Source organism: Syngnathoides biaculeatus, chromosome 22 (genome assembly GCF_019802595.1).
Source record: "Syngnathoides biaculeatus isolate LvHL_M chromosome 22, ASM1980259v1, whole genome shotgun sequence".
Taxonomy (NCBI): Eukaryota; Metazoa; Chordata; class Actinopteri; order Syngnathiformes; family Syngnathidae; genus Syngnathoides; species Syngnathoides biaculeatus.
Window position 1 is genome coordinate 7,161,075 of NC_084661.1, and position 15,572 is coordinate 7,176,646.

Sequence of the window (15,572 nt, forward strand, 5' to 3'; positions counted from 1 at the left end):
TGTCACTAAATTATCCAAGACGTATTTTGTTTCAGTGGATTTTTATTTCTTTTTGGAGAAAACAAACACATGACAACATATGTCGAATCCCCATATCGAGCATCTGGGTTTAGTGGTACTGCTTTCCCAGAGCAGACACCACCACTGACAAGAACTTCTGCCAAGCGGCCTGAATCTCTGGGTTGAAGCTATTTCCCAATTTGGCAGCAATGACAATGGTCAAACAGTCAGCCAGCAACTATGCAAGACACACAAACAAAATAATTGAATTAAAAAAAATTGAGATTCATGATTGTGACAAAATACTTGAAAAATAAAAAAAAATTGCTCTACTTTACCTTGAAATTGTCAGGATCCACGTGCAGCTTCTCAGAGTGCAAGATGCTCAGCTCAGTGTAGGTTTGCTTGATGTTGTCCATGTTCTTCAGAGCCCGATCCAGACCACGCAAGATTTTGATGCCGTGGGCCGCGATTTGGGGGTTATTCTTGATGGCTTCAGCATTGTAGAGGTTGCCGAAGGCGCCAAAGTACCTCTGAGTCCAGGGGTAAACGATCAGACACCTGCAAGACCGACAAAACATCCTCAGTTTGGGAGGATTTGCAGCGAATCTCGCTGGCTTGCATTTCAAATCTAGTCCACGTTGTACCTGCACAGAGCCTTGGGGCCGTCTTCCTCGTAGATCAGGCCACCCATGATGCTGGTGATGGCACCACGCTCTTGGTCAGTCCACACAACCATGTTGTCGCTTGTTTTTTTTTGCTTCTGACTTGAAGAGAAAAGTTGAATAATCCTCAAGACTGATGAGTTTGTCTATTTAAACATCCCCGTGTTCTCTCCACCCTTTCCGAGAAGCAGCTATGATAGGCTGGAGATGCAACCCATCAGATAGACCACAGAGTCCTGCAGAACTTTCTGGAAGTTTCTATTCAGGCGTGTACTGCATATAAAAAATTTTGATTAAATTAAGTGCATTGCAAACCTGCAGGAAGCAAATTATTTTATTGCTTTGTTGTAAATGTTCAATTAATTTGTCTTTATGTGTGGATTTCCCAATTCATGTGGTGCATTTAAGCACTTAACAAATGTGTTATAAGACAAACATTTATTTTGTCTTGGGGAGGATCCAGCATCACAAAGTACTTTCATGCACAGTCTACTAAATTCTGACTGCTCGAGATTTTATCATTCTTAATTCAATTTAAGCATGAATTCAAACTCAAACTTTTGCTCAGGAGTGCAAGTAAATAACTAGAATGTGGCATCTTTGTTAAGAAATAAAAACATGCTTTGACATCATCATTCTTTGCAAATAATTAATACACGTTTATTAATAATATTTTAGCATTTCAAATATAATCTTGCTTGGATATCAATTTTTTTAAATGTCATGTTGACCATTAAAAGGACAATTTTATTTGGCAAGGCTGTTGGAAAACTGACATGAATTTTCATGATGGTCAAATGAATTATTTGAGCACACTCATATTGTTTTGATGACAATTTAAAAACAGAAATTCACATTTTTTTAATAGGTCATTCTCCCATTGATATGATCTCAACTTATATTTTTAAGTGTTGTAGTTCCAAATGGGAACAGTTGAAAAAAGACCCATAATTAAAAACTTAGTACGAAAGCTTCATGAAGATTTTCTATCCTATTCTCTGTAATTTCCCCTGTTAATATTTAAAATTATTTTTTTTAAATGTGTACAAATCAAATAATTATAATTATTATTATTATTATAAGAGCAATAATTCTGTGGCTTAATTATCTAAAAGCGTCACTGCAAGAAAGTAAACTTATCTAGGGCTCAGTCAACAAGTTGCGCTGTCCGTACATGGACGTGCCCAATCGTAGGTAAAATGTCATTTTTGAGTGCCACCAAGTGGTCTATCCTAAAATTGTACAGGATGGTCACCATCCATGCATCCATTTTTTGAGTCGCTTATCCTCATAAGGGTCATCGGGAGTGCTGGAGCCTATCCCAGCTATCCTCTTGCAGGACGTGAACTGGTTGTCACCCTACCATGAGTGTTTTTGGGTTGTGGGAGGAAACCAGAGTGCTTGGGAAAAATACACACACATACAGGCACAAGGAGAACGTGCAAATACTGCACAGGCGGGGCCAAGATTTGAACCCTGGTCCTCAGAACTGTGAGGCAGACGGTCTAACCTTTCTAAATATTTTTTAAAATAAATTGAAAAGTATAGCCTGCAACCAGTTCAGGGTGGACCCCGCATCCTGCCCGAAGGTAGCTGTGGTAGGCTCCAGTACTCCTGCGAACTTTATGAAGATAAGCGGCTCAGAAAATGGATGGACGGAAGTTATCAAAACTCATATTCTATCCAACTGACATTAGAAACTATTTTTACTTTTGACTTATGTATTCAAGTATTTTTCAGAGTGTGTACTTTTTTACTTTTACATAGAGTGACAATATTTGACGGTTGTGCATGGATTATTTGACATTTCATAAGGGGGCAGAAAATGCCCTCTAATTCTGGAATAACCCATATATAATGTTTATAGTTTGGTTTATACACTTGTAGATGCATCAGTATACCTACGGCGCTAGGTATATCAATAATCCATCCATTATCCCAGCCGCTTATCCTCACAAGGGTCACGGGAGAGCTGCAGCCTACCTCAAGTAGCTTCAGGCCAACTACACTCTGATTTGGTCGCCAGTCAGTCACAGTGTAGATATCAACACTATCACTGAGCGGCAATCGACCCCACGCTGCCTGCACCAAAGTCAGGCGTGTGAACCACTATACCATCAGTCAATAATCCATCCATCCATTTTCTTTGCCGCTTATCCTCACGAGGGTGAAGCCTATCCCAGCTGTCAACAGGCAAGAGGCGGGGTACACCCTGAATTGGTTGGCAGCCATTCACAGGCACATCGATACAAACAGCCCCACTCACAATCACACACACAATTTAGAGTGTCCAATTAATGTTGCATGTTTTTAGAATGTGGAGGAAACCGGAGTGCCCGGAGAAAACTCGTGCAGGCACGAGGAGAACATGCAAACTCCGCACAGGCAGGTCCGTGATTGAACGCAGGGTGTAGGATCCCTTTTCCCCAAAGTCAGCTGGAACAGGCTCCAGCTCAGCCGGGACCCAACGGGTACAGATGTGTGCAAAAAAAATAAATAAATAAACATTATCTCGACGTCGCTAAACTAGCCATGACAATCAAATAAACAATTCCACCATTGTCTTTTGCTTCAGTGAGCCTTTATTTCTTTTTGGAGAAAACAAACACATGACAACATATGTTGAATCTCCATATCGAGCATCTGAATTTAGTGGTATTGCCGTCCCAAAGCGGACACCACCACTGACAAGAACTTCTGCCAAGCGGCTTGAATCTGTGGGTTGAAGCTACTTCCCATTTTGGCGGCGATGACGATGGTCAAACAGTCAGCCAGCAACTGTGCGAGACACAAAAACAAAACAAGCAAATTGAGATTCATGATTGTGACAAAATACTTGAAAAATTCAAAAAATTTATTAAAAAAAAAAAATCTTCTTTACCTTGAAATTGTCAGGATCCACATGGAGCTTCTCAGAGTGCAGCACGCTCAGCTCGGCGTAGGTTTGCTTAATATTGTCCATGTTCTTCAGAGCCCGGTCCAGACCATGCAGGATCTTGATGCCGTGGGCCGCGATTTTTTGGTTGCTCTGGATGGCTTCAGCGTTGTAGAGATTGCCAAAGGCGCCAAAGTACCTCTGGGTCCAGGGGTAAACGATCAGACACCTGCAAGACCAACAAAAAGATGTTCAGTTTGAGAGGATTTGCAGCGAATCTAGCTGGCATGCATTTCAAATCTCGTCTACGTTGTACCTGCACAAAGCCTTGGGGCCGTCTTCCTCGTAGACCAGGCCGCCCATGATGCCGGAGATGGCAGCACGCTCTTGGTCAGTCCACACAACCATGTTGTCGTTTTTTTTTTTTTTTTTGCTTCTGGCTTGAAGAGAAAAATCCGAATAGTCCTCAAAACTGACGAGGTCTATGGTCAATTTAAACACCCCCGAGTTTTCCCCACCCTTTCTGAGAAGCAGCTATGATAGGGTGGAGATGGAACCCGTCAGATAACTCCTCCAGAACATTCTGGATGTTTCCATACAGGCGTGTACTGTATATACATATACTGCATATAAAAAATAATAATAATTTTCATTAAACAAACCTGCAGGAAGCAAATTATGTTATTGATTTGTTGTAAATGTTCAATTTATTTGTCTATATGTGATGCATTTAAGCACTTAAAAAATGTGTTATAGCACAAACATTTATTTTGTCTTGGAGAACATCCAGCATCACAAAGTACTTTCATGCACAGTCTTTCAAATTCTGAGCGCGAGAGATTTCATCATTCCTATTTCAATATAAGCGTCAATTTAAGCTGAAACTTTTGTTCAGGAGTGCAAGTAAATACTGTAACTGGAATGTGGCACCTTTGTCAAGAAATAAAAACGTGCTATGCCATTGTCATTCTTTCAAAATAATTAATATAATAATAATATTTTTTAATTTAAAATATAATCTGTCTTTGATAGCAATTTTTTGGGGACAACTTTGACTTCAATTTTTGAGATAGTGTAATGAATTACTTGAGCACACATACACACGCACACAATGTTTTGATTAATTAAAAAATAGAAATTACATTTTTTTAATAGGTCATTCTCCCATTGATATGATCTCAACTTATATTTTTAAAAATGTAGTTATTTTAATGGCAACAGTTGAAAAAAAAGAACCATAATTAAAAACTTAGTATAAAAGTTTCATGAAGATTTTCTATTTTATTCTTTGTAATTTTAACTGTTAATATTTTTATTTTTTTATTTAAAAATGTGTACAAATCAAATTATTCGAATTATTATGATTATAAGAGCAATACATTCTGTGGCTTAATTAAAAATTTAAAATGTGTACAGATCAAATTATTATTATTATTATTAATATAAGAGGAATAAATTATATGGCTTAATTCTCTAAAAGCAGTACTGCAAGAAAATAAACTTCTCTACGGCTCAGTCAACCAGTTGCGCTGTCCATACATGGACGTGCCCAATCGTAGGTAAAATGTAATTTTTGAGTGCCACCAAGTGGTCTACCCTAAAATTGTATAGGATGGTCACCATTCATGCATCCATTTTCTGAGCCGCTTATCCTCACAAGGGTCATGGGGAGTTCTGGAGCCTATCCCAGCTATCCTCTTGCAGGACGTGAACTGGTTGTCACCCTACCATGAGTGTTTTTGGGTTGTGGGAGGAAACCAGAGTGCGTGGGAAAAAAACACACATACAGGCACAGGGAGAATGTGCAAATACTGCACAGGCGGGGCCAAGATTTGAACCCTGGTCCTCAGAACTATGAGGCAGATGGTCAAACCTTGCTAAATATTTTTAAAATATATTGAAAAGTATAGCCTGCAATTAGCTGGCAACCAGTTCAGGGTGGACCCCACCTCCTGCCCGAAGGTAGCTGGGATAGGCTCCAGCACGCCAGTGACCTTTGTGAAGATAAGCAGCACAGAAAATGAATGGACGGAACTTTTCCAAACTCATATTCTATCCAACTGACATTACAAAGTATTTTTACTTTTTACTTTGGTATTGAAATCTATTTCAGAGTCTGTACTTTTTTACTATTACTTACAGTGACAATATTTGACAGCTGGGCATGGATTATTTGACATTCCATAAGAGGATGTTGATAGTTTTATATATATATATATATATATATAATAAATGCATCAGTATAACTACAGTGCTACAGCGTGAGGTATATCAATAATCTATCCATTATCCAAGATGCTTATACTCACAAGGGTTACGGGAGAGCTGGAGCCAACCCCAAGTGGCTTCAGGCGGTCTAAACCCTGAACTGGTCACCAGTCAGTCGCAGGGTAGATATCGACACTATCACTGAGCAGGAATCGAACCCACGCTGCCTGCACCAAAGTCAGGCGTGCAAACCACAATACCATCAGTCAATAATCCATCCATAAATTTTATTTGCCACTTACCCTCACAAGGGTCACGGGGAGTGCTGGAGCTCATCTCAACTGTCAATTGGTAGGGTGGCAGGGTCCACCCTGAACTGGCTCCTAGCCAATCACAGGCACGTCGATACAAACAGCTGCATTCACAATCACACTTAGGGGCAATTTAGAGTGTCCAATTAATGTTACATCTTTTTGAAATGTGGGAGGAAACTGGAGTGCCCGGAGGAAACCCCCGCACGCACAGGGAGAACATGCAAACTCCATACAGGCGGATCCGGGATTGAACCCGGTCCTCATAACTGTGAGGCCAACGCTTTATCAGCTGTTCCACCGTGCTGGCCTCAGTCAATAATATTAGGTATAATTGAAATTAGTCATGACCAGTTCAGGGTGTGGTCTGCCTTTCGGCCAAAAGTTAGCCCAAGTAGGCTACGCCACTCCTGCCTCCCTTGTGTGGATGAGCGGCTTGAAAAATGAAGATTAAATTAGTCAACGGTTGGGTATTAGTGGTACATTCATCTGATTATGGTACATACACCATTGGTTCAGTACCCACTCGGTGATTATGTGGTTTTAAGAGTAAATGGTGTTTCTGTGAGCCCTATGACTCACTGGCGACCAGTTCAGGGTGTAGGATCCCTTTTCCCCATAGTCAGCTGGAATAAGCTCCAGCTCAACCGAGACCCAACGGTTACAAAAATGGATGGCGAATCTCAATCTAGAGAAAAACGATGTTGTGCATTCTAAGGTTTGCTTTGGTAAGAAACTTGCACATGGACATGCAAATTGACACAAAACTTTTGTTTTGCATCTGTGTTACTTAGTTAGTTTCTCGTAGTTGTGTGTAAAGAACAAAAAAAAAAAAAAAAAACATTATCTCGACGTCGCTAAACTAGCCATGACAATCAAATAAACAATTCCACCATTGTCTTTTGCTTCAGTGAGCCTTTATTTCTTTTTGGAGAAAACAAACACATGACAACATATGTTGAATCCCCATATCGAGCATCTGGATTTAGTGGTACTGCTTTCCCAGAGCAGACACCACCACTGACAAGAACTTCTGCCAAGCGGCCTGAATCTGTGGGTTGAAGCTACTTCCCATTTTGGCGGCGATGACGATGGTCAAACAGTCAGCCAGCAACTGTGCGTGACACAAAAACAAAACAAGCAAATTGAGATTCATAATTGTGACAAAATACTTGAAAAATTCAAAAAATTTATTAAAAAAAAAAATTTCTTTACCTTGAAATTGTCAGGATCCACATGGAGCTTCTCAGAGTGCAGCACGCTCAGCTCGGCGTAGGTTTCCTTGATGTTGTCCATGTTCTTCAGAGCCCGGTCCAGACCGTGCAGAATCTTGACGCCGTGGGCCGCGATATTTTGGTTGTTCTGGATGGCTTCAGCGTTGTAGAGGTTGCCGAAGGCGCCAAAGTACCTCTGGGTCCAGGGGTACACGATCAGACACCTGCAACACCGACAAAACATGCTCAGTTTGAGAGGATTTGCAGTGAATCTAGCTGGCATGCATTTCAAATCTAGTCCACGTTGTACCTGCACAGAGCCTTGGGGCCGTCTTCCTCATAGACCAGGCCGCCCATGATGCCGGTGATGGCAGCACGCTCTTGGTCAGTCCACACAACCATGTTGTCGCTTGTTTTTTTTTTTTTTGCTTCAGGCTTGAAGAGAAAAAGCCGAATAGTCCTCAAAACTGATGAGTTTGTCTATTTAAACATCCCCGTGTTCTCTCCACCCTTTCCGAGAAGCAGCTATGATAGGGTGGAGATGGAACCCGTCAGATAACTCCTCCAGAACATTCTGGATATTTCCATTCAGGCGTGTACTGCATATACATATACTGCATATAAAAAATAATAATAATTTGCATGAAATGAAGTGCATTGCAAACCTGCAGGAAGCAAGTTATTTTATTGCTTTGTTGTAAATGTTCAATTTATTTGTCTATATGTGTGGATTTCTCATTTAATGTGATGCATTTAAGCACTTAATAAAAAATATGTTATAGCACAAACATTTATTTTGTCTTGGAGACCATCCAGCATCACAAAATACTTTCTTGCACAGTCTACCAAATTCTGACCGCTAGAGATTTTATCATTCTTAATTAAATTTAAGCATCAATTCAAACTCAGAAGAAACCTTTTTTGTTGTTGTTGTTCAGGCATGCAAGTAAATATGACAGCAGTAAATGTGACACCTTAGCCAAGAAATAAAAACATGCTTTGCCACCATCATTCTTTCTAAATAATTATTTTAATAATAATATTTTAGCATTCAAAATATAATCTGTCTTGGATAGCAATTTTTTTTGGACAACTTTGACTTAAACTTTTGTGATGGTCGAACGAATTACTTGAACACACACACAATGTTTTCATGACAATTTAAAAATAGAAATTACATTTTTTAAAAGGTCATTCTCCCATTGATATAATATCAATTTATATTTTTAACAGTGTTGTTATGTTAATGGCAACAGTTGAAAAACAGACCCATAATTAAAAACTTAGTATGAAAGTTTCATGAAGATTTTCTCTTCTATTCTTTGTAATTTCAACTGTTAATATTTTTATTTTTTTTTATTTAAAAATGTGTACAAATCAAATTATTCGAATTATTATGATTATAAGAGCAATACATTCTGTGGCTGAATTATCTAAAAGCGTCACTGCAAGAAAAAAAACTAAACGTCTCCCCGGCTCAATTAACCAGTTCCACTGTCCATACATGGACGTGCCCGATCGTAGGTAAAATGTCATTTTTGACACAAGGGTCAGAGGGAGTGCTGGACCCTATCCCAGCTTTCTTCTTGCAGGACGTGAACTGGTTGCCCCCCTAACATGAAGGTTTTTGGGTTGTGAGAGGAAACCAGAGTGCATGGGAAAACACACACACACAGGAACAGGCACAGGTAGAGCATGCAAACACTATGCAGGCGGGGTCGAGATTTGAACCCTGGTCCTCAGAACTGTGAAGCAGACGCTCTCACCAGTCCTGCCGCAGATTGTTGCTAAATATTTTTAAAATATATTGAAAAGTATAGCCTGCAATTGGCTGGCAACCAGTTCAGGATGGACCCCGCCCCCTGCCCGATGATGTTGTGCATTCTGAGGTTTGCTTCGGTCACAAAATTGCACTTGGATATGCACTTTGACACAAAACGTTTTTATTCAGTATCTGTGTTACTTTGTTAGTTCCTCATAGAAAAAAAAAAAAAAAAAAAAAAGCATCATGCCGACATCAGTAAACGAGCCATGACATTGAAATAAACAATTCCACCATTGTCTTTTGCTTCAGTGAGCTTTTATTACTTTTTGGAGAAAACAAACATATGACAACATATGTTGAATCCCCATGACAAGCATGTGGGTTTAGTGGTATTGCCGTCCCAAAGCGGACACCACCACTGACAAGAACTTCTGCCAAGCGGCCTGAATCTCTGGGTTGAAGCTATTTCCCATTTTGGCAGCAATGACGATGGTCAAACAGTCAGCCAGCAACTGTGTGAGACACAAAAACAAAGCGAGCAAATTGAGATCCATGATTGTGACAAAATACTTGAAAAATTAAAAAAATATATTTAAAAAAAAAAATCTTCTTTACCTTGAAATTGTCAGGATCCACATGGAGCTTCTCAGAGTGCAGCACGCTCAGCTCGGCGTAGGTTTCCTTGATGTTGTCCATGTTCTTCAGAGCCCGGTCCAAACCGTGCAGAATCTTGACGCCGTGGGCCGCGATATTTGGGTTGTTCTTGATGGCTTCAGCATTGTAGAGGTTGCCGAAGGCGCCAAAGTACCTCTGGGTCCAGGGGTACACGATTAGACACCTGCAAGACCCACAAAACATGCTCAGTTTGGAAGGATTCACAGCCAATCTAGCTGGGGTGCATTTCAAATCTAGTCCACGTTGTACCTGCACAGAGCCTTGGGGCCGTCATCCTCGTAGATCAGGCCGCCCATGATGCCGGAGATGGCAGCACGCTCTTGGTCAGTCCACACAACCATGTTGTCGCTTGTTTTTTTTTTTTTTGCTTCAGGCTTGAAGAGAAAAAGCCGAATAGTCCTCAAAACTGATGAGTTTGTCTATTTAAACATCCCCGAGTTCCCTCCACCCTTTCCGAGAAGCAGCTATGATAGGGTGGAGATGGAACCTGTCAGATAACTCCTCCAGAACTTTCTGGATGTTTCTATTCAGGCGTGTACCGTATATATATATATATATATATATATATATATATATATATATATATATATATATATATATATAAATAAAATACATATACATATATATATATATATATATATATATATATATCTATATATATATATATATATATATATATATATATATAAAATACATATAAAAAAATCGTTTGCTTTTAATTAAGTGCATTGCAAACCTGCAGGAAGCAAATTGATTTATTGCTTTGTTGTAAATGTTCAATTAATTTGTCTTTATGTGTGGATTTTCTATATCATGTCATGCATTCAAGCACTTAACAAATGTGTTATACCACAACCGTTTACTCTCTCTTGTAGAACATCCAGCATCACAAAATACTTTCATGCACAGCCTTTCAAATTCTGAGCACTAGAGATTTCATCATTCTTAATTCAATTTAAGCACCAATTCAGACTCACACTTTTGTTCTGGAATGCAAGTAAATAACTAGAATGTGACGTCTTAAGAAATACAAACATGCTTTGCTGTTTTTTGTCATTATTTTTGCACAGTGAATAGACATTTAATAATAATGTTTTAGCATTGAAAATATAATTGTGCTTTTTTTTTTACTGTCGTATTAACCAATACAAAGACAAAATGATTTAGGCAGGGCTGTTTATGTACTGTTGGACAACTTCGACATAGATATTTGTGATGGGCTTATGGATTATTTGAGCACACAGAAGACCCATTTTGTTTAGATCGATTACAATTGAAATACAGAAATTTGTATTTTGTTTAATAAATCATTATCCATTTATATGATCACAAATTATATCTTTATCAGTGTTGTTATTTCAATGGCAACAGCTGAAAGAAAGGCCCACAATTAAAAACGTAATGTGAAAGTTTCAGGAAAATTTTCTATTCTTTGTTAGTTTAATATGTGATGTTTCTGGCCTTTTTTTTAATTATTTTTAATGAAAAAAATTATTTACTAATCTGATTATTATAATTATTATTTTTAAGAGCAATAAATTCTGTGGCCTAATCAACTAAGAGCCTTCAAAAACATCTTTGGGCTTTTCATGTTTGAGTGTTATCTCAAAAAGCCACTCTGGTGTTATCTTCAGGAGTGCCCCCTCCACCCATTCATACACTGCCCAAATTCACATCTGTTTTTGCTACAAAGATACCATAAAGTTGTTAACAGTTCCAATTTTTTGCAGACAAAAAAAACGTGCAAATGTTTTGTCAAGTAAACTGTAATGCAAAAAAAAAAAAAAAAAAAAAACAGGATAAAATAGAAAATGGGAAATGGGGAAATCCTGGTTTTGCAGCAGCAAACCGGATCATAACTCTGCACACAAATAAAAAAAAAGAAAAATCTAAAATACCTACACAGATATGAGGCAATGAAACTGAAGCAGAATGAAGACCAGTGTATGTGATAAATGTACATGAGTAATAAAAAAAGTAAATGCCAAATTGCATGTGAAATGAAACAATATACTGTATATACTATTATGCTGAAGAGGACACGCCCTTGAAAAGGGTGTTGCAACTAGACAATGACCCCAAACACAATAGTAAACATGAAAAGTCTTACTTCTAAACCAGCAAAGTTAATGTCATGGAGTGGCCAGCCCAATCCCCAGACCTTAACCCAATCGAGAACTTTTGGGGTGACATCAAAAATGCGGTCTCTGAAGAAAAACGAAATGTAAATGAATTGTGAAATGTTGTTAAGGAATCTCGGAGTGGAATAATAGCTGAAAGGTGCCACAAGTTGGTTTTTAAAAAAATTTGGTCAAATAACTAAATATGCGGCATGGTGGAGTAGCTGGAAAGTGTTGGCCTCATAGTTCTGAGGTCCCGCTTATGTTGAGTTTGCATGTTCTCCCCGTGCCTGCGTGTTTTTTTCCGGGTGCTGCGGTTTCCTCCCACATCCCAAAAACATGCATTAACTGGACACTCTAAATTGCCCTTAAGTGTGATTGTGACTGTTGTTTGTCTTGATGTGGCCTGCGATTTCCTGGGAACCAGTTCAGGGTGTACCCCACCTCCTGCCCGTTGACAGCTGGGATAGGCTCCAGCACTCCCACAACCCGGGTGAGGATAAGCGGCTCAGAAAATGGATGGATGGATGGATGGATGGATGGATGGATGGATGGATGGATGGATGGATGGATGGATGGATGGATGGATGGATAACTAAATATTAGTTTCGCGATTCAAAGGACTGGTAAATCTTACAAACTAAGATTGTACAAAAGACTGCTATTTTTTTAACACACCCCTTTCAATAAAATGCTTAATTGCAGAGCCTTAAGTGTGTGTACAGTATATCATAAATGCTGGGTCTTGTTGGTTTTCTGAAAATCTCCTGCATCTACTGGTGACTTGTTTGACACGTAACAATAAAGAATATACTGAAATATACTTAATCTGCTTCATCAATCTGGACTGCTATTATTTTGAACAGTACTGTACAAAAAAAATGACTACGATACAAGAGATTCACAATTCAACTTTTATTACCAGGTAATTACTTCTGCATCCAAAGCACATCTTTTGCACCTTTTGTTTGAACTCCATCCATCCATTTTCTTTTGCCGCTTATCCTCACAAGTGTCGCGGGAGTACTGGAGCCTATACCAGCTGTCACCAGGCAGGAGGCGGGGGATACCCTGAACTGGTTGCCAGTCAATCGCAGGGCACATGGAGACAGACAACAGTCGGACTCACAATCACACCTCGGGGCAATTTAGAGTGTCCAATTAATGTTGCATGTTTTTAGAATGTGGAGGAAACCGGAGTGCCCGGAGAAAACCCGTGCAGGCACGAGGAGAACATGTTGCATGTTTTTGGAAAGTGGGAAGAAAACAGAGTGCCCACGTAGGCACAGGGAGAACATGCAAACTCCACACAGGCGGGTCAGTGATTGAACCCGGGACCTCAGAACTGTGAGGCCACTGGTTTACCAGCTGACCCACCATGTTGCCCTTGTTTGAACTCATTTTTAAATATTAAGCATTGAAATGTAACTGACAGATGTGTGTATTTGGTTTAGCAACAACCTCCACCTATGTTTTCAGAGATAATTTCATGATCCTAAGTACAGAGGATACACCAGAAAATGCAAAACACTCATTAGCTCAAATAACGGGAAGGCCGGGCTAGAATTTCATGAATGGTATTGAGATAATCCTCCAAAATCATGGGGAAAAAGTTAAATGCACTGGCCTGTCAAGGAATAAACACGAACGGTCTGTACCCGCAATGTTTTGAAAATGCTGAAAGAGAAGTTTTATGAAATAGAGAGACAACCATTAACCCTGAGTTGAGAATAATTAACCCTTATAAAAAGGCTATATTGGGGAGCAAGAAAAGATGTGTTCTTGTTACATACTTGGCCATTAAATCTGACTCTGCCAAAGCAAACCAGAAATTAACATCATTTTACATTAACAAGGGTAAATTTATTAGAGAATTGTAGGCGCATTTCCCAATTAATACAAGATCTAGTAGAAGATCAGCTCGTCACCAGTGTTGGGTGTGCGTTGGGTTCCGCCGGGACCACACCCAGGGCCATGACCCTACCGTACCTCAACACAAAATACCAGACTGCTGCAACAAATACAACACTGGCTGATTTGATGAGCAAAAATGTCGCTTAAATGTAAGCGTAGCAATAGAGGATAGAGTAGCCAAATATTCTGCTCGAGTAAGGTTACTGTTACTTCACAATAATGTGACGACAGTAAGAGTAAAAAGTAGCTCTCCAAAAAACTGTTTGAGTAAATCGTAGACAACGAAATAATTATTCAAGCACTGACTAACTAGAGAGTAACTTCTATTTCTTCTTTTTAACCAAATCATGAAAATCAAAAAGAAACAAAAATGTGAATGTGCAAATTCTGATGTTGGTGTGTGAGTCTACAATTTAATGCGGTGTTTTCCATGCTGAAATATCCATGCTTGGGGAGTGAGTTTTTGTTCATCTAAATCTCAATACGAGTAGCGTGCTGTTGCCTTCGCAGTAATGAGAACCTCCCCAAAGTGGTAGCCACGCAAGCAAAACAATCAGCCGGGCTGGTTGATCTAAATGTAATATCTATGCATGGGGATACCCAAACGAAGTAGTTGTGTGAGGTCATGTGACTTTCTTGTGTGGTTTAATAGGCGAACTCGACTTAAATGTCACTAACAATTAAACTGTACTGGAGCAAACAGCACCCAATGAGAACGCTGAAGTCAGTCTTATGAACAAAATAGGCAATAAATAAGCAATAACTGATGAATAAAAGTACATTTCGATCATTGTCACGGCGTCAAGTCATTTTTGCTTCTAAACAGCAGAAGCTGTGCCGGAATGTTTTTTTCTAATCTCGTCAACTCCTGTGATTTATCCAAAAAGCAATGTCAATGTTGCTTTGTCAGACGACCGGATGAGGTCATACACACGTTTCAGTACAAAGGGTTTATTGATTAATATGGCAAAGAACTTCTTATATTTATATACACATGTTCAAATCTAGAACCTTCTTTCAAACCTGCTTGTGCACTTTTTTGAGTCTTTCACACTGCTATAACCATGTTTCATATCCACAAGTGTTTGGATACACTCAGCACAACACCATCAGCACATTGCTACTGGAGCATGTCAATGTTTGCAATCTTCGTTTGCTTGGCTTGGGGGAGGAGGATCCACCAGGTCTTTGAATCCCAGTTTTTCCAGTGGTTCCTTTGTCATGAGCTGGCTGCAATACAATATGGGAGACAAGAGAAATCAAGAGATGATTTTCTTTCCAGTGATTAGGATTTCAATAAAATAGAAAGTAAAAAATTAATATTTAACCCCACTTTTCCATGCGGCATTCCAGGTAGGCTTTTGACTGGAGTCGGCATTTGGAATTGTCAAAATTACTGTCTCGCAAGCATTTCATGAACGTCTCCTTGAAGGTTTTACACTCTCCTGGAATTCCAAATAATAATAATAATTAGCATCTAACTAAAACGATATTTCAGTAATGTCACCAATGGAGGCTTACCACACTCACAAGTAGCTATCGTTAATCAGTGAAAGTTGTCATCACAACCAGATTATAGTAACAAAGCTTTTACAGCGTTTTATATCGGACGGCAGATATTTTTAAATGTCGTAAAACTAAACTGAACGTACCAAAGTGATCTAATGGGAACGACCCTTTGTCTGGTGGTCGTGGTTTAAAGCTCTTTGAGCCGAAATTCATTGCAGTCGACATTATTTTGATTTGGCAAACCGAAAGGAGGAATAGTCGCAGGTTTGACGTTGGCGCGCGAATATGACGTCACACCAAGTACTGGCAGACATTA

The 15,572-nt window shown here is 39.3% G+C and overlaps 5 protein-coding genes and 1 long non-coding RNA gene across 6 annotated transcripts; all 6 read right to left on the reverse strand.

Moving 5' to 3' along the window:
• Positions 1 to 24: 24 nt before the first annotated feature.
• On the reverse strand, positions 25 to 805 carry LOC133495413 (hemoglobin subunit beta-1-like). The gene is made up of 3 exons (XM_061810012.1): positions 648 to 805; positions 339 to 561; positions 25 to 238 (listed from the first exon to the last, which is right to left on the reverse strand). The coding sequence occupies exons 1-3, from the start codon at positions 737 to 739 to the stop codon at positions 110 to 112; spliced, it is 444 nt and encodes a 147-aa protein (XP_061665996.1). The 5' UTR covers positions 740 to 805; the 3' UTR covers positions 25 to 109.
• A 2,408-nt stretch (positions 806 to 3,213) lies between these two features.
• Positions 3,214 to 4,016, reverse strand: LOC133495837 (hemoglobin subunit beta-1-like). The gene is made up of 3 exons (XM_061810845.1): positions 3,857 to 4,016; positions 3,547 to 3,769; positions 3,214 to 3,443 (listed from the first exon to the last, which is right to left on the reverse strand). The coding sequence occupies exons 1-3, from the start codon at positions 3,946 to 3,948 to the stop codon at positions 3,315 to 3,317; spliced, it is 444 nt and encodes a 147-aa protein (XP_061666829.1). The 5' UTR covers positions 3,949 to 4,016; the 3' UTR covers positions 3,214 to 3,314.
• A 1,833-nt stretch (positions 4,017 to 5,849) lies between these two features.
• Positions 5,850 to 6,663, reverse strand: LOC133495914 (uncharacterized). Its single transcript, XR_009793681.1, has 2 exons — positions 6,051 to 6,663; positions 5,850 to 5,975 (listed from the first exon to the last, which is right to left on the reverse strand). It is a non-coding gene; the product is annotated as an uncharacterized LOC133495914 (long non-coding RNA).
• Positions 6,664 to 6,954: 291 nt separating this feature from the next.
• LOC133495838 (hemoglobin subunit beta-1-like) lies at positions 6,955 to 7,743 on the reverse strand. The gene is made up of 3 exons (XM_061810846.1): positions 7,584 to 7,743; positions 7,275 to 7,497; positions 6,955 to 7,173 (listed from the first exon to the last, which is right to left on the reverse strand). Exons 1-3 carry the CDS (start codon positions 7,673 to 7,675, stop codon positions 7,045 to 7,047), a joined length of 444 nt encoding a protein of 147 aa, XP_061666830.1. The 5' UTR covers positions 7,676 to 7,743; the 3' UTR covers positions 6,955 to 7,044.
• Positions 7,744 to 9,331: 1,588 nt separating this feature from the next.
• LOC133495827 (hemoglobin subunit beta-1-like) lies at positions 9,332 to 10,122 on the reverse strand. The gene is made up of 3 exons (XM_061810805.1): positions 9,963 to 10,122; positions 9,654 to 9,876; positions 9,332 to 9,550 (listed from the first exon to the last, which is right to left on the reverse strand). The coding sequence occupies exons 1-3, from the start codon at positions 10,052 to 10,054 to the stop codon at positions 9,422 to 9,424; spliced, it is 444 nt and encodes a 147-aa protein (XP_061666789.1). The 5' UTR covers positions 10,055 to 10,122; the 3' UTR covers positions 9,332 to 9,421.
• Positions 10,123 to 14,682: 4,560 nt separating this feature from the next.
• LOC133495934 (cytochrome c oxidase assembly protein COX19) lies at positions 14,683 to 15,551 on the reverse strand. The gene is made up of 3 exons (XM_061811001.1): positions 15,400 to 15,551; positions 15,081 to 15,192; positions 14,683 to 14,977 (listed from the first exon to the last, which is right to left on the reverse strand). The coding sequence occupies exons 1-3, from the start codon at positions 15,479 to 15,481 to the stop codon at positions 14,881 to 14,883; spliced, it is 291 nt and encodes a 96-aa protein (XP_061666985.1). The 5' UTR covers positions 15,482 to 15,551; the 3' UTR covers positions 14,683 to 14,880.
• Positions 15,552 to 15,572: the final 21 nt, after the last annotated feature.